Genomic DNA, 27,493 nt, shown 5'->3' on the forward strand with positions numbered 1-27,493 from the left:
GTACCATGCACACTTAAGAAGAATGTGTATTCAGCTTTTTGAGGATGAAGTGTCCTGTATATATCTACTAAGCCCCTCTCTTCCATTTCTTCCCTCAGATAAAGTATGTCCTTGCTAAGCTTGAGTCTGGTTGATCTGTCAAAAGGTGATAAAGTGGTGTTCAGATCTGTCATTTCTGCTTGTATTTTCATTTGTATTTTCCTCATTTCTGCTCTTATGTGCTCTCAGATTTTGTTGGTGGTGCATTCTATTGTACCTTTTAGCTCCATATGCATCCTTAACAGTTCCCTTCTAAATTCCTTAACAGAAAAGTTATATAGCTCATTATTACTTGGTGGGTCATCTGGTTAGGGTAATCTGTTGGGTCATCTGGCCATATTAACTTCACTCACTAAGCCTGGTTGGTTTCTGCGTTGCTTTACCATTGTAACCTTTGCAGTTTGGAGTTGTTTCTTATATGTTGTGTGGTTAGAAACTACAGTTAGGATGTATTTGTATGTTTACAGTGAGTTATGGAGAGTTTAAGAGATGCAAGGCCTGGGTTCACCAGTACCACTAATATAGGATATATATGAAGTAAGCTCTTCTGACATGGTTTTGGGATTTAGAGGGACATGATGAGGAGCAGCGCCTGGCAGGGGTGCAGCGAAATGCTACAGAATCTGGTCCCCAGGCTTCCCTTTGTGTGGGTCCCAGGGTTTCAGGCTGGTAAGGGTACAGGTCTGACCAATAAGCACACACCTGGCATGGGAGATCACAAGGTTTGTTTTCCCAGGGCAAGGCTTTCTAATTGCATTCTGGATGTGCTGGCCTCAGCACTTTTTCCAAATGTAGGAAACTCCACCACATAATTTGAGTTCCCCATGAGTTTTAGCATCTTGGCTTACATCCCTTCTGAGATTAAGTTGTTAATCTGTAGAACTGGACTGTGGATGAGTTCATATGGCAGCAACTGTGGGATGTGGGAATATTCCAGGTGCAGCAGTTTTCAGGCTGAGAAATCTGGTTTCTTCTCAGAGTGGGGCTGGACAGTCTCCTCACATGATCCAATACTTCCAGAAGCTTTGACAGCCATATCCATATCCCACAGCAGTTGCCATATTAACTCGTCCACCATCCCAGCTCTACAGATCCCCCAGTTTCATAATACTAAGATCCCAGTAAGAAGACACCAAATTATATTGGAAAGTACATAGAAGCCAACTAAGCCAAGTAAACAAAAACACTAACACAGGACTGAACAAGCAACAAACATCTGAGTAAACCCTCTGATGAGGACTTAATGGCGCCACAGGAAGATATAACAATTTTCACAAATTTCTTTTACTAAAATATTTGATAATTGCATTAGCCATTCAGTTGTAACAAGCAATATAAAATAAATTATTTTGTGCCAGCTTAGGGTCAAAACTTGGGGGGGTCGTGGCTGGGAAAATGAGACTGTGGTGGAGGGATGTTCACTCTGTTGGCGGGATTGGTGTTAGAACATTGAATGCCTGTAACAAAAGTATCATGAACAACCTTGTAAACCACAGTGTTCAAATAAAGTAAAAGAAAATTAACCCTCCCTCCCCCAAAAAGAACATTGAAGGAAGATCTTTATTCATGGAATATGAGGGAAAAGGAAGAAAGATGTTCTGAGGGAACAGAGGGAAGAGAACCCCAAGTAGCTTTTGGAATGGATCATATATGGATAGTCTCCGTATTTCCTTGGCCTAGAATTCTCTGCATGAGTAGGAATTAATCAGAGGGGTTTCATAGGGAAGAGCTTTTAACTTTTGGTGATCTTCTTTCATGTTCCTCTTTTGGTTTTTGAGCAACTCCCAGAAGTGCTCAGGACTTGCTTCTGGCTCTACACTCGAGAATCACTCCTAGTGGGCTTTGGGGCCTGGGAGATTGAACACTGGTTGACTGTATGTACGTCAGGTCCCCTACCCGTGGTACTATGTTTTTGGCCCTCTTTTATGTTCTTTCTTTGGAGGGGGTAGCAGTTTGGGCCATAGCCAGCTGTGCTCCTGGCTTGCTCTGCGCTCAGGAGTCACTCCAGGTGGTGCTGAGGAGTGCCAGGAATCAAAGCCAGGTCAGCCATATGCATGGCAAGTGCTTTACTCACTGCACTATCACTCTCCTGCCTGTCCCTGTTTCACATTCTAATTCCATCCTTTGGTTTTTTTTAATTTTTATTTTTTTTATTAATGAGTCACCGTGAGGGTGTAGTTACAGAGGTTCGTGCCTGAGTTACAGTCATACAATACTCGAGTACCCATCCCTCCACCAGTGCCCATTCTCCATCGATGGCCCCTGGGTCCCTCCCTCCCCCCCGTGCTATCTGCACCCCCTGCCCGTGACAGGGAACTCCTTAATGTTCTCTCTCTCCTTTTGGGTGTTATGGTTTGAATGGAGATACTGGGTAGCTATCATGTTCAATCTATAGTCTGCTTTCAACCCACCTCTCCTATCCTGAGTGGATCCTCCACTACACTTTTGTTGGTGTTCCCTTCTCTCTCTGAGCTGCCTTCTCCCCCAGTACGTGAGGTCAGCTTCCAAGCCGTGGAGCAGGGCTACTGGTACTATTGCTACTATTCTATTTTATATTCCGCAAATGAGTGCAATTTTTCTGTGTCTGTCTCTTTCTTTCTGACTCATTTAACTTAGCATGATAGTTTCCATGTTGATCCACTTATATGCAAAGTTCATGACTTCATCCTTTCTGACAGCTGCATAGTATTCCATTTTGTAGATGTACCAAAGTTTCTTTAACCAGTCATCTATTCTCGGACATTCGGTTTTTTTCCAGATTCTGGCTATTGTAAAAAACCCGAATGCCTGAGAATAGATGACTGGTTAATTCCATCCTTTGTGTCTGACGTTGGATCCTCTCCTTGCAGGATGATCAGTAGATGCTGGAAGACTTGTTTTCTGCATCTCAGTGGTCTCCTGCATACATGCTTCTGGGCTGGATACACTGACTTCTTTAATCCATGTCTTGGTTTTGTTACTTTTGAAAAAACTCATTGCCAGCCACCTTCCCACCTGCCTGCATTATATTAAATAAATAAAATCTAAGTAAATGCTGTGGTATACCATGTATATGAATTAGATAAGGTAATGTTTTAAAAATGTGAATATTTTGAGAAAATAGAACATTATTTTATTGGTTTTTTTGGGGGGGAGCCACAAAAAAGTGGTGCTTAGAGACTACTCCCGTCTCTGTGCTCAGGGATCACGCCTGGTAAGGAAACGGGCCCCTATAGAATGCCAGGGATTAAACTCAGGCCAGCTGTGTGCAAGACAAACACCCTACCCACTGTACTATCTCTTAAGCCCCTCAAATGGGGCTTTATAAATTGCTAACAAAAATGGAAAATGATGCAGCCAGTTTGGAGAATAGTGTAATAGTATCTGTCGAGAATGCACAGCAGCTTGGCACTTTCGTGCTGATATAGGAGCTCAAAAGAAATGTACATGTATGTTTACCAAAACATGTACAAAAAGGTTTTAATTCAAAGCCAAATTTCTTTACCCCACAACATTTTTTCAGAAAAACAAAATCATTTGTTTGGTTTATGGTACTTGCTTACTGTTTCCAGGATTCTTAATTTAGGGCACAGAATTAGTCATTTATTTTAAAGATAGAGGGATTATGTATGGAAATTTATAAAACTATGCATTGCATATTTTATTTTTCATACATGCCCAAGGTACAAATCTGTGGAAATTACACTGTAGGACCAAGTCAGTGCATAAATGGGAACCAAGACTTTACCTTTAATTCCTCTTTTTTCCCAGCCCCTATCCCATTAAACTGCAATTTCATCCTCAGTTCTATGTGGGTCTCAACACAGGGAGGGCTTTCTCTCTGTTTTTTCTCCAGAGTTGAGAGTGGAGGCGCCCCCCAGTTCAAAAAGGTGGTTTTCCAGGAATTCACTGATGGCTCCTTTACTCAGCCCTTGTACCGTGGAGAACTAAACGAACACTTGGGACTCTTGGGGCCCTACATACGAGCAGAAGTTGAAGACAATATCATGGTGAGTTGAAGATAATGGAATCAGAATCACAAATGAACTTGTCATTTAGTTTTTGTTTCTAATTATAAAAGTAAGATATTCTCACCTTCAAGAGTATTTAAAGTATAGAAAATAAAGAAGTTGAAAAAGTAACATCCTATCTTCCTTTTGGTGTATGCATTTTATGTTTGCAAAAATCTTTCTTTTATATACAGAGATTTTTGGCATATTGTTTATATTTTCTTCAATTCCATGGTTTAACTATATAAATTTAATTCTTTTAATGTAATCTTTATGTATGTATATGAGTATTTTCTGGACATGGAATCCAGGGCTTCATAAAAGCGTAGCATGTGCTCTACTGCTGTTCTGCAGAGAAGGACCAACATTTAACCATTTAATCAATCCATAATTAAGTTAGACTATAATTTATTTTGGTGCATTGTATGAGCCAAAGATCAAAGTGGTTTTATTTTTTCCAGTTATTGTCATTGTCTTGCTGGAAAGATAGCTTGAAGAACTGGAGCAAGGCTTTGCATGCGAAAGGCCTGGGTTCCATCCCCAGTACCACTTGGTCCACCGGGCACTGTCATTAGTGACCCTAAGCATCGAGCCAGATACAGTTCCTGAGCACTTCTGGCTGTGGTCCCAAAATGAAACCCAAAAAGTCATTGTCTAGTAGATTGCTTAGACTGAGGATATAGAATAGAACTAAAATTAAAGGGTTGCATGTGAATGTTTTCTGCTTTGAAATCTACTTTGCTTTTCCTATGTACTATGAAACATTAATTTTTAAAATCTGAAAAAGTGTTTTATAAAAATCATAAACATTCATGCACAAATGCTTCTTGAAGAAACTTAGTTTTTACTTTTGCAATTGTAGTCTCCTTGTGGGAGACTAGAGTGATACTACAATAGGTAGGGTAATTGTCTTGCATGTGGCCAAGCCAGGTTTAATCCCCAATATCCATATGGTCCCCCCATATACCAGGAGTAAACTCTAAGCATCTCTGGGTGTGACCCAATACCCTAAATAAATAAAATTAGAATAAAACCCCTATGGTAGGGGCTGGAGTAATTGTACAGTGGGAAGGGTGTTAGCCTTGCACAAGGCCAACCTGGGTTCAATCCCTGGCACCACATATGGTCCCCTGAGCACCATCAGAAGTGATTTATGAGTGTAGGAGTAAGCCCTGAACACCTTCAGGTGTGGCTCCAAAACAAAACAAAACAACAACAAAAAACATGCGGTAATATTTTCCATTTTGTTTTGGACTTGCTGTGAAGTGTTCACAAATCTTTTCCTTTGAAGCTTTGAATCTATGCCTTAATGATTTAGAGTTCAAAACTGTCCTAACAGTTAGGGCTGGAGCAATATTACAGCAGGTAGGGCACTTTCTTTGCACGCGGCCCACCAGGTTCGACCTGGGCACTCTATAGCTGTTCCTCCAAGCACTTCAGGAGTGATAAGTGAGCACAGAGCCAGGATTATGTCTTTAGCACAGATCACTGTGGCCCCAAAATAAAAATAAATGAACAGTAAAGATCCTCAGAGCTTTCATTTTAGACACCATTTAGGTGTGTGTCCTAACAATATACATCTTCTGTAACACTGCCTGTGGGTCTTGAAAACTTGCATGCGATTCCCAAATAAGCATAACTTTTAGGAATGTAAACCCTCTGCTAATGACTATTTAGGTTCTTAAATTATGGTACTCCTGTTGTGTTTTGTGCTTACAGGTAACTTTCAAAAACCAGGCTTCTCGTCCCTACTCCTTCTATTCTAGTCTCATTTCTTATGAGGAAGATCAGCAGCAAGGAGCTGAACCTAGGAAAAAGTTTGTCAAGCCCAATGAGACCAAAACTTACTTTTGGAAAGTGCAACATCATATGGCACCCACTAAAGATGAGTTTGACTGCAAAGCCTGGCCCTATTTTTCAGATGTTGATCTGGTAAGCAGGTCTCCCCTGTGCTGCTCACTTTCTGGTTTAAAATAAATGCTCTCGGCTAGAGAGATAAAGCAGTGGGGAGGGCATTTGCCTTGTATCCAGCAGACCTGGGTTCAATCCCCAGCATCACATCTAGTCCCCTGAGCACTTTCAGGAATAATTCCTGAATGCAGAGCCAGGAGTAATCCCTGTATCACCAGGTTTGGTCCCAAAACAGGAAAATACTCTTTATTTCCTGCTTTACTAAGTTTTTCAGTATTTATCCTAAGTGCAATGGGAAGCTCTGAATAAGGGAGGTGCTCTGAGCTTTGAGTTAGCTCTATGATTTGGAACTATCATTCCTGGGATCTGCAGACAGATGAGGCTCAATTGCCTGTGGGAAGATGAGGTATGAGCTGAATGGGAATGAGAAGCATGAAGGGGAGCACTATGGGCCTGAGGGAAAGGGCTGCTTCTTACAGAAACCATGGCTTCCCTCTCAGGAGAAAGACGTGCACTCGGGTTTGATTGGACCCCTTCTGATCTGCCGTGCAAACACTCTGAGCCCTGGTCGTGGGAGACAAGAGACTGTGCAGGAATTTGCTCTGTTGTTTACCATTTTCGATGAGACCAAGAGCTGGTACTTCACTGAGAACATGGAAAGGAACTGCAGGGCACCATGCAATATCCAGATGGAAGACCCACATTTCAGAGAGAACTATCGCTTTCATGGTAATCTCTACCCAATACCCAAGTAGTACTCAGCAGCAGAGGAGCCCTGAGGCTTTGGCTGGGCACAATGCTCTGGAGCAGGTGCAGAAGTTCCAGTCACACAAGAAGTAGCAGTTGAAATGAAGTGGAGGGAAAGACACCTGCAAACAGATGTTGACAGCCTTCTCTGTTTTTCCACAGCAATCAATGGCTATGTGATGGATTCACTCCCTGGCTTAGTCATGGCTCAGGGTCAAAGGATCCGGTGGTACCTGCTGAGCATGGGCAGCAATGAGAACACACATTCTATTCACTTCAGTGGACATGTGTTCACTGTGCGGAAGACGGAGGAGTACAAAATGGCAGTGTATAATCTCTACCCAGGTATGAGCACAGGCCATGCTCCTTGCACTTCCAAACTTGGCTGATTTCTTTAATTGTCCCAGACACTGAGATATAATCGGGGAACAAATCCAACTTTCTGTTCTCAGGTTCACTTTCCTTCCCTGTTTCTTTCCTTCTCTCCTTTCTTTCTTCTTTCTCTGTCTCTATTTTATTTCTTTCTCTTTATTTAAGGAGGTCTTTCAAGTAGTTCTCAGGAGATCTGGGGACCACTCCTTGTGATTCTCAGCCAACCAGGCAGGTGGTTCAGTATCAGAGCCAAATGGATGCAAGGTCGCTCAGGTTCTGTGTTGCCTGTATTAGCCTACTTGCTACCTGGTGGTGACCAGAGCCCTCCAGGACTTTGTTTAGTGATGCTGGGGGTGGAAGTTGCATATGGTGGCGAGATCAAATTGGAGTTGGCTGCATGTAATGTGGGTGCCTTAACCTTAGTATTGTCTTTATTGCCCCTCAGATTGCTTTCCTCACCCGACAGAGAGCTAAGAAATAAATTAGTATATGAATAGTATCTTTTCATATCCAGGTAATGTGCTGTAAAGGAAATAGAACCAAATCAATAGATGATGAATGGGCATTCTCCCATCTCAGCTCCCATCTGGCATGAGTAGTTAGTTGTCCAAGAATGGTTTGTATATGTTTTCCACCAGTCTGTACATTAAGCATGACTTATACTATTAATAAAATTACCACTTAAAGTCTTCTTACCCTTTAAAACATGTATAACTATGAGAGTAAATTTCTCCTATTTCTGGAAATAAATTTGGATAAGCCATGGACTGTTCTGCTCACTCTTAGATCATAAACTGGCTTATAGTCACTTTCCATCACAAATGTAAAATGTCAGAAATGACCTATGAACTTAATGAAACTTCCATCTCTGAGCAGGAAAAGGGGAACTAGGCACTGAGGCAGGCCAGGGGGCTGACCATCACCCGTGGCCTCCTAGTGCAGCTGTAGCTAGAGGGCCAGGCAAGTTTAGCCTTGGCCCAGAGCATTTCTTGGGGACTATTTCAGTGGGCTCTTCCAATAATCCATTTTGAGACACTTTCTAATGATTTTTTTTACCTGGTAAGTTCTGCTTTCCTTCTGCTGTTTACTTGTAACAGTCCTCAGCCCTCCCTACCCCCATTGTGTTCATCTGCAGCTCCTCTATCACGAAGGCCTCTGACCTCTCTCTTATGGGACCCTCATCTGATTGAAAGGTAATGCGTCTTTGACTCTAAAAGCCCAGAGATGCAATGGAAGGTCAATCCCAATACAAGAGATTCCATTTTAGCCCCAAATGTCCACCCTGCATGTCCCATTTCTTGTGGGGAAGGAGGTGACTGTCAGACTTAATATCTAATGCCTCCAACTTTGGGGGTCATTTATGTTTAGGAAACTCATTGGACCTGTGGGTTCCAAGTCTGGGAGAAATTACTTTGATTGGGGCTCGAAAGATAGTACAGTGGGTAAGGTGCCTGTCTTGCATGTGGCCTTCTTGAGTTTGATTCTTGGCACAACCTATGGTCCCCTAAACTCTCCAGGAGCGAACCTTAAGCCCAGAGTCAGCAGTAAATCCTGAGCACAGTTGAGTATAGCAAAAAAAGAATGAGTTTGGTATATCTCCCTTGGTATTCTGCAGAAATCAATGTAGCTCATGCTCATTTGGGGTATGGAGGCTGTGCCACACACAGTACTGCTATGAGGCTACTTCTGGATCTGTGCTCCAGATCACCATTGGCAGTGCTCTGGACACAGATACCATGTAGTGCCAGGAATTGAACCTGAGTCCCTGGCATGCACGTCAAGAGCCTTTTTTTTTTTTTTGCTTTTTGGGTCACACCTGGCGATGCACAAGGGTCACTCCTGGCTCTGCACTCAGGAATTACCCCTGGCGGTGCTCAGGGGACCATATGGGATGCTGGGAATCGAACCCGGGTCGGCCGCGTGCAAGGCAAACGCCCTACCCGCTGTGCTATCACTCCAGCCCCCCGTCAAGAGCCTTAACCTATTAGTATTTCTTCAGTTACAGGCTTAATTTTTAGTGAAAGGAAATTATAATTTCCTGCAACTACATGGACCTCAGGAGGAGGACAATTCCTCTAGTCAGGGACAACAGATGCTCAAGGCTCATGCGTGCAGCATGGTTCAAAGAAAGCCAACCACATGGGTCATAGACTTGTGTTTATGATGTATATGTGTATATGAAGAAGTTTATTAGGAAAGAACAATGGTTATATAGGGGTAGATAGGAATGCATTACATGCAGATAATGAGATGGGAAAAGGAAGGTGAGTTCTATGTTTATTTGAGTTGGATGGGATGGAATGTCATGAGATGTCAGGATTTCTTTTTTTAATATGTATTTTATTTTTGTAAAAGTAGTTCACAATAGTTCATTACAGATAATATTCAAACACCAATTCGACCACTGGGCACCTACCTTACCACCACAATAAGAGGAGAGTGTGTGAAGGTTGTTGTAGTTCATTCTGGAGCTATTTAAGCCTGTAGATAAGAGAATATAAGCTCCGGGAAATTCTGCAGCGCTTTCTTCCAGGAGCTTTAGTTTATAGTCTCTGAATCTTGGGCATTGATGACATTATGTGGCATGGGTGGGGGGGCAGTTTGTGGGTATGACTGCCAAGCTACTGGAAAACTGGGGAGCTAGAGGGGAGGAGGCCCAGTCCCAATCTGAGCAGGCTTGGAGATCTCAGTCACGGGTTCCCACTTACCTGGGTTTTTCTGTTTGTTCCCTTTTGGGTAAGGCTCCTCCAAGCATGTGGAGTGTCCTTGAGCATGGCGGCACTTGGGTTCTGGAGGTTTTTGGCTGCCGGGGTTCTGCTTGGGGCAGGGAGGGAAACTGAACCCACCCCCCTCACCCCCTTCGAGATGCCCTAGTGAAGACAGCTTGGCGCGAGGTCAGGACATTCTGCCGGTGTCAAGATTTCTACAAGCTAATGCAGAGATGGGACAATAAGTTTTACAGACACTACAGGAGTCGACTCTCCCTAACTCAAGCCTCTGGTCACAGGCAATTTCAAGGCCATCAAGACATGCTAATCACAGGGAATGCCAGATCCCCTGGCCACAGCTTGCCCCCATCAAGGCTGGGCCTCAGAGGCTTTTCCCATACAAGCCCAGCAGCCTCCATGGTCAGGGAGCTGTGCTGTTCCAGGAAGAACTCCAATAGGCAGTCATTTGTTTTCCTTTCTTTTTCAAAAAGGCATCTTTGAAACTGTGGAAATGCTACCTTCCAAAGTTGGAATTTGGCGGATAGAATGCCTTATTGGGGAGCACCTTCAAGCTGGGATGAGCACCCTTTTCCTGGTATACAGCAAAGGTGAGGAGCACCGTGGATAGAAGCATCTTGCTGACCCAGGCAACTTCAATTCACCTTTTCTCCTTCCCAGAAAGATTATCTTTTCAGGAAATGCAGATTTGAAATGAATTTTGTTGGTAAGAGTCATCTGAGTCCTCAGAGGACAGATGGGCTTGAAGCTTAGAGCATATTGAATGTGAATCTCTAAATAATTGAACAAACTGTTGCTATAAAAATAGCTCTTAGTTTTCACCACTATATGAAACTCCAGGGTCTCCAATAATAAATTTTGAAATTATTTTTTGTTCTTTTGGGCCACCAGTACCCAGCAGTACTCAGGACTTACTATTCGCTCTGGATGGGCTGCATGCAAGGCAAGTTCTTCTTCTAGTATGTCACTGTCACTGTTATCCCATTGCTCATCAATTTGCTCGAGTGGGCACCAGTAACATCTCCATTGTGAGACTTGTTACTGTTTTTGGCATATCGAATATGCCACAGGTAGCTTGCCAGGCTCTGCCGAGCGGGCGAGATACTCTAAGTAGCTTGCTGGGCTCTCCGAGAGGGGCAGAAAAATCGAAACCAGGTCAGTCGCGTGCAAGGCGAACGCCCTACTCGCTGTGCTATCGCTCCGGCCCCAGTCTGTGAAACAGTTTCTATTCAAGTACGATAGATAACTCAGAAATGTTGCTAGCATAAGTTTTAGCATCTAACCTTAAATAAGTAAGAATACGACTGCTCTATATGGCTATGGACCTGACTTTTTGCCACTGTAAAATGTAAGCAGTTCCAGCATCCACAGGTTGGATCTAGTAAAGTTCTTGGCACAGAAGACAGAATGCATGGGATAGGGTGAGGGATCTCCTTTACAACGGCCTGTATTCGTACAACTGACTCTTCTATACTTCCAACTTTGGTGTCCCCACTTTTGATTTCAGAGTGTCAGGCTCCCTTGGGATTCACTTCTGGGCGCATTAAAGATTTCCAGATTACAGCTTCAGGACAATATGGTAAGTATATTTTTTTCTCCCAGAACTAGGTGGATTCTTATTTTTTTCTGTTGCAAAGATTCATATAACCAATCTCTTTCTATACCTCCATTAAATCTGCTTTATTGATGCATCTCAATCTATTTCCTTGTTTCCTTTTCACATTGTAGCATCTTAATTCAGGTCACTATCACTTTTCATCTGGACAATGCCACTTCCACCTTAAAAGACCTTCCTGCCTTCAATACTATGCCTTTGAGCCCACTCTTGCCTATAGCAAAAAGCTATATTTTGAGGTGAACCATGGTAAAAGAACTTGAGTAGAATCTACTCGGATTTTTATTTATTTTTATTTTTTAAAAAAAATTTTAATTGAATCACCATGTGGAAAGTTACAAAGTTCTCAGGCTTATGTCTCAGTTATACACTATTCAAACACCCATCCCTTCACCAGTGCCCATATTCCACCACCAAAAACCCCAGTATACCTCCCGCCCCTGCCCTCTCACCCCCAACTGCATAACTGATGAATTTCACTTCATTTTCTCTTTACCTTGATTACATTCCATATTTCAACACAAAACTCACTATTGTTGTTGGAGTTTCCCCCCAAGAAACACAGCCCTACTACCAAGGAAGTATTTGATAATTAGTTTTCCATTGCTTAGAATGAAGAGATATGTAGCCCCACTGCTCCAAGTACGTAACTCTTTTTTTTCTTTTTCCTTTTCCTTTTTTTTCCCTCATCCCCCTTCCCGTGCCTCATAGTATGGTGGACGCCATGCTGCGTTTCTCCCCGAAAATGGGAAACAACCAGGAAAGAGGGATATTTCCTCTTGTCGGCCGGCATGGGGCTATTGCTTAGTTCACAGTCTAGAGAAATGGCTGCTACTTTGATTACCTTCAATATTTCAACAAAAGACTCACTGTTATTGTTTGGAGTTTCCCCCCAAAGTCAGACCTGCTAAAAAGGAACCATTTCACATTGCTGACAATTAAGAGATGCCGCGGCCGCATGGTTTTGGATTTCTGTATAAAGTCCAGGGAAAATTCTGCCAGAAATTGCATAGCGCAGCTCACAGTCCCAGTTCATTGCTGTAAGAAGCTGCTCTGGATGCCAAAATGGGTTAGAAGGCGTCTGGAATCAAAGTCTTTAGGAGCAGAGGGTCTGTTTCACTCTCAGCAGCTCCGGATTTATCTGGGCCGAGGGCGTGCCGGTAACACCCACTTCCCATGATTGCCCAAAGTGTAAAAACCGTATACCTCTGGGTTAGGAGTCTTATAAGGTGGCTCTTACCACGTAGATATTGCTGCCACCACCATTTTCCGTGCAGAAAAACAGGGTGGAGAGGAAAGATCCATCCCCGGGCAGTGCGGAGTTGTAGCCCAGCTCACAGTCCCAGTGCATTGCTGTAAGAAGCTGCTCTGGATGCCAAACTGCATTAGAAGGCCTCTGGAATCACAGTCTTTAGGAACAGAGGGTCCCTCTACTCGGATTTTTAAACACTGTTTGGGAGCAAGGGTTGGCAACCTCCAAGTGGCAGGACCAGTCCACACCTCTGTTTCTTTAAGGCTTTTAGGCTATGAACTGTTTTTTTTCTGGTTTTTGAACCATACCTGGCAGTATTCTGGGACTACTCATAGCTCCATACTTAGAGATCACTCCCAGCACTACTCCAGGGACTGTGTGGTGTGAGGAATTGTACCCAGGGCTACCACATGCAAAGTATGTACTCTAACCCTTTGAGCTCTCTCCTTGGCCCTCATTTGTTTCTTTATGTGTGTGCTTTTGGGCCACACCTGGCAGTACTCAGAACTTACTCCTGACTCTGCGCTTAGGAATCACTTGTGATATGGTTTGGGGGATCATATGGGGTTTTCGAGCATCAAACCTATGTTGGTTATATGCAAGGCAAGCACCCTACCTGCTGTACCATCATTCTGGTCATGTTTCTCTGTTTTAAGATAATTGGAAGGGGAAGAGGAATGTTTTGTGAAGTATTGTATTAAATAACAATTTACAATCACCAGGGCCAGAAAGATAGTACAGTGGGTAGGGTACTTGCCTTGCTCAAAACTGAGTTTAATTCCTAGCACCTCATATGGTCCTCCAAGTCCACCAGGACTTATTTCTGAGTATAGAGCCAGGAGTAATGCCTGAACACTGCTGGGTGTGGCCTCCAAACATATTAAATATTATATATGCATATATATATATACACACAACTTTGTAGTTATTTATGGCTGTTCTCAGCCTCCAATAAGAGTGAAGTAGCTGCAACAGAGACCATGTAATCTATAAGGTTTCAGTTATTTTCTATTAGGCTCTGAAAAAAAAGTATGCCAATCCCTGTTTTTGAGAGAAATTTTGTTTGTGTTTCTATTGAAAAAGAGACTTGAGAGTTAGAAATACTAAGACAGTTATGTAATAAAACAATTAATATAAGGATTAAGATTTTTGTTTCTTTTTCTTATTTTACTTGCATATATCATTCATATTTCAACTTTCCTACAATTATCACATTGTATAATATAAAAATAAAATATGACTTGATAGTGCTAGGCACACATTTCAGTATCAGCTCATTAGAGGTGCTAACAATCAACCAATTCATTAAATTTAGAAAATAAAATGAAGGAGGACCAGCAAAACCCTTCAGTTGTCATGGATACCACTGTGCCATCTGCTTTTCTCTTCCTCACAGCTAGGATTAGCTTTTCTCCAGAGGATGTCTTTATTCCCAAGTGTTCAGGGCCAACTCAGCTGAATCTTATCTCTATTTTCTTTCTTGGGCAAAGGAGAGTGGGCCCCCAAACTGGCCAGACTTCATTATTCCGGATCAGTCAATGCCTGGAGCACCAAGGATCCCTTCTCCTGGATCAAGGTGAGAACATGTCCTACATTCAATCCATCACGTTTCCTCTTGTAAGTTTTATTTTATTATTATTATTTGGTCTGAGGCCACATTCAGGGGTGCTTAGGGACTCTATGGTGACAGGGACTGAAGCCAAGCCTCCTGCATGAAAAGCAGGCACATCTCTCTGGTCCCTCCTCCTATAAACTCTCTGATTTATTGGCATCAAGCTGATATTTTATTTGCATCAAAATGAAAGATTTGGGAATAGAATCAGTACCAAAGAACTGATTCACTCTTTTTCTGTGATTCCAGTCTTTCTACTGGGATTAGAACTTCTCAATACTTTTTCTAACTGAACCAACCACTTCCCACACTGTGTATTCTATTACTAGATGCTCCCACTGTCTAGGCTGGACGAACTCTTCTAGGGAAAGCAAATGACTGAAACTGCCCCCTCATCTCACAAACAGACAAATCAGAGCATTTTTATTTCCTGAAACCAAGTGTCTCCTTCACAAATTCTTCATGGCTTTGGGGAAAAAATGCCTATTGAAGTTAGTTCTATCTGACAAAGTAGATTGCAGCCATTAACTCCAACAGTGACATGATGTTAATAAATCAGTTTTGTTTTCCTGAGTTAGTTGTTCTGATTTGCTCATTTTCCCTTATACAGTAGAATGGTGTTGCCCAACACAAATATAATTTAAGCCACAAGTTCAAGCGACACATGTCATAGCCACATCACAAAGGAAATGAGGAATTGCTTTTCAATATACTTTATTCCTCCCATCACATCCAGTTATTATTCTGCCAGCAGGTGAGCAGCCAGAATTGTTACCCCTTTGAGGGTATACATCCAGATACTCCTCAGTCCCTTCCATGCTCTGTGAGAGCTGAGGGTAGGAACTCAAACAGGAAAAGAGAAATTGTTCTCTTCCAGCTTTGCTTCTAGCCTAGCTTTGTCCTCCTCCCTATGGTGCTCTTGGCCTGAGAGGGTCTCCTGTTCACATATTTGACCTATTTGACCAGTGTCCCCTGCTCTGAGCATCTCTTTAGATATGCCCCTTCCGTACTCCTGGTCTCACCTGGCTGAGGACTTCCCCTCCATTTGAAATGGGATTGGGGAGGGTGGGAGGAACGCTGGGTTTACGGGTGGTGGAGAATGGGCACTGGTGAAGGGATGGGTTCCCGAACTTTGTATGAGGGAAGTATAAGCACAAAAGTGTATAAATCTGTAACTGTACCCTCACGGTGATTCTCTAATTAAAAATAAATAAATTATAAAAAAAAAGAAAATATAACTCCATCACTCCTATTTTTCCTGAGGTTAAATTAATAAACAAACCAGCGGAAGATGGTCTATTACAGTTACCAAGTGGAAAAGGCATCTAGAGTCCAAGTGTTATGCCCTCTTTAGGACATCTTTGTTTATTTCGTAGATAAGGCCAATATTTTAAATTTCAGTCATTGTAATTTGCAATTTTGTGAATGATAGAGTTTCATGCATGCAACGTTCCAACACCATACTTTCCTCCAAAGTGTCCACTCCCCTCCACTATTGTCTCAAAGTCTTCCTCTCAAAATCCTTCCAACTGCCCTCACCCCAACCTCTCTCCCCACCATGCTAAGCTCAGTTCTGCGGAACAGAACTCAGATTCAGCTGTCTTTGGCCCCTTGTTAATCCTTTGCTATTGCTTCTTTATTTCGCACACGTGAGAGACCATTCTGTAGCTCTCCCTCTCCCTTTCACTGACTTTACTCAGAATGAGATCCTCTAGTTCCATCCACATAATGTCAAATTGCACGATTTTGTCTTTTCCTATAGCTGAGTAATATACCACAATTTCTTTATACACTCATCTATACTTGGGAACTCGGTTGTTTCCAGATCATGGCTATTGTCAACAGTGCTGCAATGAACATTCAACAGTGCTGCAATGAACATTAGAATCACATGTGTCTTTTCTGAATTGAGCTTTTAGGTACTTGGTATCGATACCCCAAAATAGGATTTCTGTGTCATTTAGAAGCTGAATTCTTAGCTTTTGTTTTTGTTTTATTTTGAGGGCACACCCAGTGATGCTCGGGGATTACTCTTGGCTCTGTGCTCAGGGAACTCACCTGGTTGAGCTTGGGGGGCTGTATGTGGTGCTGGGGGTTGAACATGGACTGGGCACATGCAAGGCAAGCACCTTACCCTCTGTACTATCCCTCTGGCCTTAATTCTTAATTCTTAATTTTTTGAAGTATGTCCATATTGTTTTCCTAATTGCTTGAACCAGTCATCACTCCCATAGCAGTAGATGAGGGTTCATTTATACCTCCTCATCCACATCACTGGTTATTTCTGGCTTTTTACGATGTGTGTGTGGTAGTCTCACTGTTGTGAGGTGATATCTTAGTCTTGTTTTGATTTGTATTTCCTTTTTACATACTTATCAACCATCTATATTGCTCCCTTGAGGAAGTTTCTGTTCAGCTTGCCTCTCCATTTGTTGGATGGGGTTAGCTTTTTTTGTTAAAGTTTACAAGAGTTATCACCTGTATAATCTGTCATTCTGTTGCTCATCGATTTGCTTGAACGGGTGCCAGTAACGTCTCGATTCATCCCTGTCGCGTGCTAGTGTAGCCCAGTGGCATCTGTTTGATCCAGGAACATGAAGAACATATTTTATAAGCCTCTCTATTTTATTAATGAGTTACTGTGAGGATACAGTTACAGAGTTTCATGCTTGTATACAATACTCATCCCTCTACCAGTGCCCATTCTCCTCCACCGATGGCCCCAGGGCCTCTCCCACCCCCCCCCAACCCCGCCCCTGTGACAGGGCATTCCTTTTTGTTCCCTCTCTCCTTTTGGTTGTTGTGGTTTGCAAGGGAGCTACTGGGTGGCTATCGTGTTCAATCTATAGTCTGCTTTCAACCCACCTCTCCCATCCCAAGTGGATCCTCCACCACACTTTAGTTTGTGTTCCCTTCTCTATCTGAGCTGCCTTTTCCCCCAGCATGTGAGGCCAAATATCAGCTTTTCCTTACTCATCCTTCCCAACGCTGCCATTTTGGGGCTCTTTCAGGGTCATGGAAATGAGTCCCATTATTGTTACTGTTTTTGGCATATCAAATACACCACAGGTAGCTTGCCAGGCTCTGCCATGTGGGTGGGATACCCTTGGTAGTTTACCGGGTTCTCCGAGAGGGATGAAGGCTTTTAGGGCAGCCTCTAATCACCCTTACAGGTGCTCCCAGTCTACCAAATGCAAGCTTTTGGTCAACAGGCTCTGTGTCGCTCTCTTCCCGGAGCTTTGTTTTATAGTCTCTGAACCTTGGCCATTGATGAGATTACATGGCACTGGGGGGCAGTTTGTGGGTGTGACTGCCAAGCTACTGGAAAATGGGGAATCTGGGTGGAGGAAGCCCAGTCCCAATCCAAACAGGCTTGGAGATCTCAGCCACGGGTCCGGCATACCTGGGTTCCTCTGTTGGTTCTCTCATGTGTGAGGCTCATCCGAGCATGTAGAGAGTGGCCTTGAGCATGGTTGTGGTTGGGTTCTGGAAGTTTTTGGCTGCCAGGGTTCTGCTTGGGGCGGGGAGGGAGACAACCTGCCTCCCTCCGAGGGGCCCCAGTGAAGACAGCCTGGCATGGGGGCAAGAGATTATCTATCTATCTATCTATCTATCTATCTATCTATCTATCTATCTATCTATCTATCTAATATAAAAAAGTGTTAAAAAGTGTTAACTTTTTCAGATGAGGATGAGGTTTGGGAAAATATTTTTTTCCCAGTCTGTAGAGTCTTTTTATTCTGTTTATCATTACTTTTGAGGTACAAAAGCTTTATAATTCAATGCATTTCCATTTGTTTATCTTTGCTTCCCTGAGACAACAGCAATTAAGACTCCATTAGAACTGTTAATTCACTTATCCCTACATATTTTTTGTTGCTTGTATGGTTGCCAAACCACACGTTCTCCCTTTGTATTTCTGTGGTTATCACTTTCAATCACATATGTATTCCTAGATAGTGAACTCTTTAATATATTTGGCTTCCCTATATCTATTCTCTTTTTCTGTACAAACATTCTCATTTCTATTCAGGGAAGTACATGTTCCTTACTGGAAACAATGTGATAAGCTAGTAAATGGATTGACTTTTTTGTGCTTTGCCAAAGAACCTGAGCAAGAAGAAATTCTTGCTTATTATCTGCTTCACTGTCCCAGGCTGCCAGCTTTTATCTCCCAGACTATTTCTTAGTCTTTCCAGTTTCATGTAATTTTTTGATCAATAAGCCTTTGAATACACTGGCAAAGTCATGACCAAAATATACAAGTTGACAGCTTCCTTACTATGTGCTAAAATCTAACCAAGTGATTAGATATTTCCCACAGGCTTAGGCAGATGTTACTATAATCCTCATTTCACATCCAGATATTGACACACAGAGAAGTTGCCTCACTTGCCCCAAGTCACATAGATAGTAGGTAGTTGAATTAGCACTGAAATTCAGATCACTGGATTCTGGACCCCTGATTCATCATCCTTATCATAGACTAAATGATTGTCCTCTGTAGACTGATAACCATCTCTTAACTCTCAGTTTTTTATCTTGGTTAACTGAACCAGATACAGACCTCTATTATTGTGTTATTGACACATCTGTGTTAAAGAACCTTCTTCTCAGGGTTGTTTTTGCCATCTGTCCTACTAAAATACAGAAAAATAGAATAAATGCATGTTTCCAGGGATCCATCAGGCATGGAAGTAGAGCTGGGAGGGACACTTCCAGGAAGTCATAAGGGCACTGGGCTGGTTTCCAATACATCAGGTGACCAAAGCCAAGCTATTTGCTGCAGTACACCAAGCTGGTATGTTCGTATTGTATACTGTGTAACTCATCACCACCTTGCTTCCAACCTGGATGAGAGATATGTCTTTCAGTCATACTCAATTACTAGCTGTAAACATAGGTATAAATATTGGATCTTGTATTTCCCAGTTGCTCTAATGTTTAAATTATGATGTGGAAGAGGAATGAGGAGACAAAGCAATGATCGACAGTTTGCTTATACTACCACTATTATAGAATTGAGGCAGACAAGGCAAGCTGGTGAAAGTAGTAGAGAGTGCAATAGTCGATAGTCAGAAAGCCCTCTTAGGAGCTGGACAAATAGTATAGGGCTTAAAGTATTTGCGTGGCACAAGGCTTGACCCCAGTTCAATCCCCAGCACTACATGCAGTCATTAAGCATCTCTAGGAGTGATCCCTGAAAATAAAGGCAGGAGTAAGTCCTGAGAACAGCTGGGTGTGGCCCTAAAACAAAGGCAGAGTAGGATAAGTCCTCTCCTATGATATAGGAAGAAATACCACAAGTCACTTCATCAAAAATCATAACTTAGTGCCTAGTATTTTCAGTTGTTTATACCAGGATGGCAAAATGGGAAAAAATGAAATGTCTTTTATTGGAAATGCCATTTAATCTGGGAAAACAGTCAAGTAGCTTTGGAAGTCCTTTGCCACCATATTTATTGAACAGATCAGTAAACTGTACACAACTAGAAATGCTTTCTTTCTCTCCTGCACTTACTTGATGCTACAAATAACCCAAAACAAATGTATGACATAGAGTTTATTTCCCCTGCTCAAAGATAAGTCCTATGAGGGCAGTGCTTTTTATTTCTTGTTAACTTACTACTCTATTCCCAATATCTAGGATAGTGCTTAGCACATAAATACTAAAATATATTACTTGAGTGAATGAATGTACAATTAGAACTTATAGTCAATTGAAGGAGATTAAGCATAAGGATCAAGGCAGTCCAGTGTGAATGTAGCAGGCAACTGGAAGAAGTTAATTTTGCCATCCTTTTTAGAACAGTAACTGATGCAATGTTTTGGTAATGCTCAAGGTCCATGCCCTTTTTGTTAAGAAATGGTTATTCCTCATCCAATTATTCAATATACTACAGATAAGTTATATTATCTTGTGTTTGTCTTTCTTCATGCTTACTTCATGCAACATATTATCTTCCACTTCCAACTAGGTTGCAGCAAATAGCATAATTTCATCATTCCTTATAGGTGCATAGTATTCCAGTATATATATAAAATACCTTATCACTCTGCATCATTCACTCATTCATCTCAAAAGACAAAATTTGCTATATATCTGTGTTATGTTAGGTGCAGGTACTAGAAAAAATATACGAACCAACATTTGGGACCATATATGGTCCAACCAGTCCCTGCCAGGTGTGATCCCTAACCTTAGATCCAGAAGTAGGTCCTGAGTACTGCCAAGCATGCTTCCAAAACAAACCAAAAACTAACATTTATGAAGTATCATCATGTGCCAGACTCTACTCAGCCTTTTACATGTATGATTGCCTCTTTCACGCTTACAATAAGTCTTTGGAAGATGTATCATTTTATCTTCACTTTGCATATAAAGACATTAAGGCACAGAGATGGTAGGTGACTCACATAGGTTCACTGCCTTAATAATCTCGGTCTATTAAGAAAGGCAGAGATGTGAAGAGGACTTTATAAAATGGTACAGTCATTCACTGTAATGAAGTTATATACCAAGTAAGGCAGAAACATAGGAGATTCTTCACTAAATGTGGCATTTGTGATGGGGACTGATCTGGGAAGAGGCAAGGAAAGAGAATGAGGTGTGAACAAATCTTTAGGTTAAGTAGGGTTCTTGGATACAGGTAAAGGGATGTGACTAGGGAATATGAGGACCCAATGATTCAGAAATGATATGCTTTGCCCAGAAATTGACTGAGAACTCCATTATTACCCTTCCCTCTCATTGTCTCATCATCCCTCAACCTCAACCATGTCAGCATCTCAATAGCAGAGACTGCTCTATCTGCACATCAAAGGTAATACTGGACACATCTGCACCAGTGTAGAATCTTGCCAAGCTAGTGCTGTACATATTTCAAACATGTTGTGGGCTAGGTAAGTGACTCAAATGACTGGACTGTGTGCTTTGTAAGTGGGAGGCCTGGATTCCATTCCCAGCACTGCATATTCCCCTTAAGAACGTCCAGGGAGTAGTCTCTGAGCACCATGGTCCCCAGCACCCCCGTAATAATAATAACAATAATAATAATAATAATAAATTGTTTTCATTGGTAGGTGGATCTCTTGGCACCAATGATTATTCACAGCATCATGACTCAAGGTGCCCGTCAGAAGTTCTCCAGCCTCTATGTCTCACAATTTATCATCATGTATAGTCTGGATGGGAATAAGTGGCAGAGTTATCGAGGAAATTCTACTGGAACCTTAATGGTATGTAATCAGTCCTTTAAAGAGAATTAGTGAATACTTTAAAGAGGTTTTGGCAGGTTTCACATATGGGACAAATACCCCTGCCTCCTATAAGCTTAATTCAAAAAATGAATTTTCAATTTTAGGGTAATAAGAATGATTACAAAGACAAAAACAAAAAGTAGTAGCATAGGGAGGGGCAGAGATATATTACTGTGGGTAGGGTGCTTGGCTTGTACACGGCCAACCCTGATTCAAGGCCCCACATCCCATATCGTCCCCTGAGCCCCACCAAGAGTAACTCCTGAGTGCAGAGCCAGAATCAACCCTGAGCACCAACTAGTGTGACCCCAAAACCAAAAAAAATTCAGTTAGTAACATCAAAGATCTTAGAGATAAAAGAAATGAACCCCCACCCCACCAAAAATAATCTTGGGCCAGAGTGATAGTACAACAGGTTAGGTGCTTGCTTTACATGCAGCCAACCCAGGTTCTATCCCTGCCACCACATATGGTCTCCAAGCCCTGCCAGAAGCCCTGAGCGCAGAGCACAGAATAAGCCCTGAACAGTGCTGGATATGGCCCCCAAAGAAAACAAAACAAAAAGAAATTAAGAGATTTTCAAATGATGAATATGTGACTGGGTGGGTAAAGACTAGGATATATTGTGGACATTCTAGTTTGGGGTGATAGAAGGAAAATCAGGCTGAATGAACTGATTTTCCTTCTACAATCAACAGTAGATGAACTATCTGAGTTTAGGGGAGAGCTCTAAATGGAAGCAAAGATTTATGTTGTCCAGAAAAAGGATCTCATGGAAGCATGGACAATGATGGATTCTCTGGAAGTAGACTCAAGATACTTAAGCAAACTGATTCAGGACAGCAGTAGCATCTACTCTTTCTTCATTGCTCACACCCCTGATTCATTGATCCGCCATTCCAATCAAGTCTTCTCATCCTTTTCACACCTTTTCCATTTCCCTTTCACCATGTTCCTCCTAGCCCAGGGCCGCACAGCTTAGGGTTGACCAAGTCTGTTACTATCCTTTCAGGACGCCTGCTTTAGTCTCTTAAACAAAAGCTGTACATCATTGGGGATAATCATCTTATCAGTCCCCTCCCTAAACCATTCAGTCTCCCTATTTTCTTCAGAATAAGGTTTAAATTCACTTTCAGTCAAGAGATTATGAGTACGGATATAGGAAAAAGAATATTTACTTACCATATTTCAGGGCAATGTCAACTCCCTTGCTCTTTGAATATTGACACAGAGAACTACAAACATTTTTACATACCATAGAGCATCATGTTTGTCCATTTACATTTATGAAACGATGCTAACAGGACCTGGTAAATGAGAAATAGAGATCACCCAAAATAATTTTGTGATTAATATGCATACTCACTGAAGCATATACAGATTTAATATAGCACTGCACTGTCATCCCATTGTTCATTGATTTGCTCAAGCAGGCACTAGTAATGTCTCCATTGTGAGACTTGTTGTTACTGTTTATGGCATATCAAATACACCACAGGTAGCTTGCCAGGCTCTGTCATGCAGGCGGGATACTATCAGTAGTTTGTCAGGCTCTCAGAAATAGATATACGTGTGTGTATAATCTATCTTGTTTTTTGTGGCTTAATGTGAATGAATTACGCATTTCACTTTTTAAAAAAAGACTCCTTCTGCTTTATTTTGAATGACTGAAGAGTTTTTATCAAACGCTTTTTCAGTACCTCCGATCTGATCAAATTGCTTCTTTCATATTGTCAAATTCAGTAGTATGACAACAAAATAAATAACTTAGCAAGTTATTTTTGTTTGTGAGGCCCCTGACAGTTCTAGGAACTGCAACCAGCACACTGATGATGCTTGAATGACCATGAGGGCCTGGGGATCAAAGTCGGGGCTCCCACATTCAGAGCATGCATTCTAGTCTTTAAGACATCTCCTTGGTTCCCCAAAGTAGAAGTTTAATGATTCTAGGAAAATAGGGATGGGATGAGGAATAGATATTGCTTTGCTTATTTCCATAATGGATACTTCTATCATCTCTGATTTCACACTTTCATGTACTATCACTAAATAAATTTTGGAAAGATATTCCCCAAAGCGGCTCTCTCAGGATAGTATATTCCTGAGAAAACTACTCTCATCATAGTTTAGCAATTATCTAAGACTTTGATTAATCCAATTTGCTAACACTTTATTTGAAATTTCTCTCGGGCCTGGGATGTAGCTCAGTAGTAGAGTACTTGCTTTATTTATAGGAGATCCTGATTTCTATCCCCAGAACTAATAATAATAAATTTATATACTCATCAAGTAAATCATTTCATCTTATTTTTGAACTGAATTATTAAAATTTATTTACAGCTGGATACAGAAAGAAACCAGAAAAATGGGGAACTTTCTAAAACATGTTTTGGACAAATTTGGACAAATTTTAGATGACTTCAAAAAATAGTGACAATAAATTAATGCTTTGCTTTTCCTCATAAAAAATTAAATGGATTTGCTCACTGCAATTCTTTAAAAGAAACTAATTTCTGTTGTATTTTTAATGAATACTTATATACATACAAATAGACACATATATACACATACTCAAAGCAGGGACTGAACCAACTATTACTCTTGTTCTTTGCTATTCCATTATACTTTCTGAAAAACTCTATTCGACTTACAAATTAGGTCTGAATCTAGGACCCATCTAAGAGAACACTGGAGAACATTAGTTCATGCATCACTCCAAAGGTATTAGGCTTTAGCCACTGATAAGGCACAACTAGCTGGCTTTAAGAATCCAAATATTATTAGTTAAATGTTGTTTTAAATTATCATGGAGAAATGTTTTTTTCAGGTGGCCCCAGTAGGTACACCCTGGTCTCCAGATTCTTCTTCAGAACACAAATACACAGCAGTTAATTATATTATTTTATTTTGATTATTTTAAAAATAATTATTTTATTTTATTATTAATTTTAATATCTTATTTTGGGGAGCCATAGTAGCAATAGTAAGGGATTGCTTCTGATTCTGCACTCAGAAATTAATCTAGGGGGACTCTATGGGGTCCCAGGGAGTGAATCCAGGTTGGCAGCATGTATGCAAGGCAAATGCCCCTACCCTCTGCACTATCTCTCCAGTCCCTATCTTTTCCTTTTAGATATAGTAGAGTTTAGGTCAGTAAGTTTAACAAATTTTGGCAAATGTATGCACTAAATATATTATCACTATCTAAGTCAATATATGGAATATTTCTATTATCAAAAAGTTCCTCATGCTCTTTTGTTGCTATCTCCTATGTATATGAAGTAACCACTGGCCTGGTTTCTGTCACCATATATTAGGTTTGTCTGTTCATGGATTTCGCATAAATAAGTGTATACATAGTATGTAATCTTTTGAGTTTCTCTTCTGTTGCACAGCATGACAATTTTGACTTTCATCTTTATTGTCACACTTGACAATAGTTCCCTTTTTATTGCTTACCCATGTAAAGTTTGGAATATTTTGGTTTGGTTTTGGGCCACATCTGGCTATGCTCAGGGCTTACTCTCCAGCTCTAGGCTCAGGTATCACTCCTGGTGATGCTCAGGGAATCATGTGTGGTGCTGGGAATCAAACAAACATGTGCAAGGTAAGCATCCCATCCATTGTACCATCTCTCCGGCACAGGTTGTATGATTTTATCACTGTCCTTTTCCACCTATTCTCTATTGATTAGAATTTATTTTTATACCCAGTGTTTTGGGGGATGAGGGTTTGTGAAGAACATTTAAATTTTTTAATTTATTTATTATTATTCTTTAAAAATTTTATTTTATTGAATCAGCGTGACAAAAGTTACAAAGTTTTCAGGTTTAAGTCTCAGTCATATAATGATCAAACCCCCATCCCTGTTCCCCCACCAAAATCTCCAATATGCCCACCTCCCCCCTCCCACCCCCCGGCACCCGAGTGACCAAATCTTCACTTTATTCTCTTTATACTTTGGATGCATTCAATATTTCAACAGAGAACTGACTATTATTTTTTGGAATTTTCCCCCAAATCAAACCTGCTGAAAAGGCATCATTTGATAGTTTGTTTTCCATTGTTGAGAATGAAGATTATAGGAGCTCTGTTGTTTTAGCTCAGTTTACAGTCTAGATGCATTTCTATGTCTCTGGGTGCCATAATGGGTTAGTAGACCTCCCGGATCATAGTCTTTAAGGAGCAGAGGGGCAGGGGGCAGGTCAAAGGGTGGGGAAGTGGGCAGGTGAGGGTATCTAAGGGCGTGTTGTAGGGTGGGCCATAGGGTCTATCATAGGGTGGATCATAGGGTGGGCCATAGGGCGTGTCGCAGGGTGGATCATAGGGCGGGTCATAGGGTTTATCATAGGGTGGGCCATAGGGCGTGTCATAGGGTGGGTCACAGGGCGTGTCGTAGGGTGGGCCATAGGGTGGGTCATAGGTGTGTTGCAGGGTGGATAATAGGGTGGGTCATAGGGCGTATCATGTGGTGGGCCATAGGGCGTGTCATAGGGTGGATCATAGGGCATGTCGCAGGGCGGATCATAGGGCGGATCATAGGGTGTATCATAGGGTGGGCCATAGGGCGTGTCATAGCGTGGATCATAGGGCGTGTCACAGGGCGGATCATAGAATGTATCATAGGGTGGGCCATAGGGCGTGTCGCAGGGTGGATCATAGGGTGGGTCATAGGGCGTATCATGGGGTGGGCCATAGGGTGTGTCTCAGGGCAGATCATAGGGTGTATCATAGGGTGGGCCATAGGGCGTGTCTCAGGGTGGGCCATAGGGCGTGTCTCAGGGTGGATCATAGGGTGGGTCGCAGGGTGTCTAAGGGCGTGTCTGAGTGGTTCTAAGACCGGGTGAAAGGGCGTGTTGCAGGGTGGGTCACAGGGTGGGCCATAGGGCGTTTCGTAGGGTGGGTCATAGGGTGGGCCGTAGGGTGGGTCCCAGATCCGAATCCTGGAGCTGTGTTAGTTGCTGCTCAGTGTCGCCAGGGTTCCATCTGGAGAAGGTGTGCTGGCGGCACCTCCTCCCTCCGGCCCCCCAGTGTTGCTGGCCCCGATTCGGGTCCGGAGCATTGTCCGGGCCGCGTTGCTCACCAGAATGCCTGCCGCTTCTCTGGATTGTGGCATCAAGATGGCGCCGAGGGTGGGTCGAGGGCGTGACTTCCGGCGGCCGGGACCACTTGGAGTTTTGGGCTGGCGCCGCCCCACTCCAGTGGCCCCCGCGGCTCGGATCTGTCCCCGTCCCGAATCCTGGAGCCGTGTTAGTTGCTGCTCAGTGTCGCCAGGGTTCCATCTGGAGAAGGTGTGCTGGCGGCACCTCCTCCCTCCGGCCCCCCAGTGTTGCTGGCCCCGATTCGGGTCCGGAGCATTGTCCGGGCCGCGTTGCTCACCAGAATGCCTGCCGCTTCTCTGGATTGTGGCATCAAGATGGCGCCGAGGGTGGGTCGAGGGCGTGACTTCCGGCGGCCGGGACCACTTGGAGTTTTGGGCTGGCGCCGCCCCACTCCAGTGGCCCCCGCGGCTCGGATCTGTCCCCGTCCCGAATCCTGGAGCCGTGTTAGTTGCTGCTCAGTGTCGCCAGGGTTCCATCTGGAGAAGGTGTGCTGGCGGCACCTCCTCCCTCCGGCCCCCCAGTGTTGCTGGCCCCGATTCGGGTCCGGAGCATTGTCCGGGCCGCGTTGCTCACCAGAATGCCTGCCGCTTCTCTGGATTGTGGCATCAAGATGGCGCCGAGGGTGGGTCGAGGGCGTGACTTCCGGCGGCCGGGACCACTTGGAGTTTTGGGCTGGCGCCGCCCCACTCCAGTGGCCCCCGCGGCTCGGATCTGTCCCCGTCCCGAATCCTGGAGCCGTGTTAGTTGCTGCTCAGTGTCGCCAGGGTTCTATCTGGAGAAGGTGTGCTGGCGGCACCTCCTCCCTCCGGCCCCCCAGTGTTGCTGGCCCCGATTCGGGTCCGGAGCATTGTCCGGGCCGCGTTGCTCA

The 27,493-nt window shown here is 42.8% G+C and overlaps 1 protein-coding gene across 4 annotated transcripts in view; it reads left to right on the forward strand.

The window, feature by feature from the left end:
- F8 (coagulation factor VIII) overlaps positions 1-27,493 on the forward strand; it is a 158,942-nt gene that overhangs the window by 99,487 nt on the left and 31,962 nt on the right. For 2 of the 4 annotated variants that reach the window (XM_004606583.3, XM_055120894.1), the window contains exons 15-22: positions 3,875-4,028; positions 5,748-5,960; positions 6,440-6,668; positions 6,849-7,031; positions 10,258-10,374; positions 11,292-11,363; positions 14,142-14,227; positions 21,347-21,502. In XM_004606583.3, coding sequence (XP_004606640.3) covers positions 3,875-4,028; positions 5,748-5,960; positions 6,440-6,668; positions 6,849-7,031; positions 10,258-10,374; positions 11,292-11,363; positions 14,142-14,227; positions 21,347-21,502 — 1,210 coding nt within the window. Of the gene's footprint in view, positions 1-3,874; positions 4,029-5,747; positions 5,961-6,439; positions 6,669-6,848; positions 7,032-8,193; positions 8,252-10,257; positions 10,375-11,291; positions 11,364-14,141; positions 14,228-21,346; positions 21,503-27,493 lie in introns of those variants that run through there. The other 2 variants (XM_055120896.1, XM_055120895.1) reach the window with 2 other exon arrangements.

The sequence above is a fragment of the Sorex araneus genome, chromosome X (genome assembly GCF_027595985.1).
Source record: "Sorex araneus isolate mSorAra2 chromosome X, mSorAra2.pri, whole genome shotgun sequence".
Lineage (NCBI taxonomy): Eukaryota > Metazoa > Chordata > Mammalia > Eulipotyphla > Soricidae > Sorex > Sorex araneus.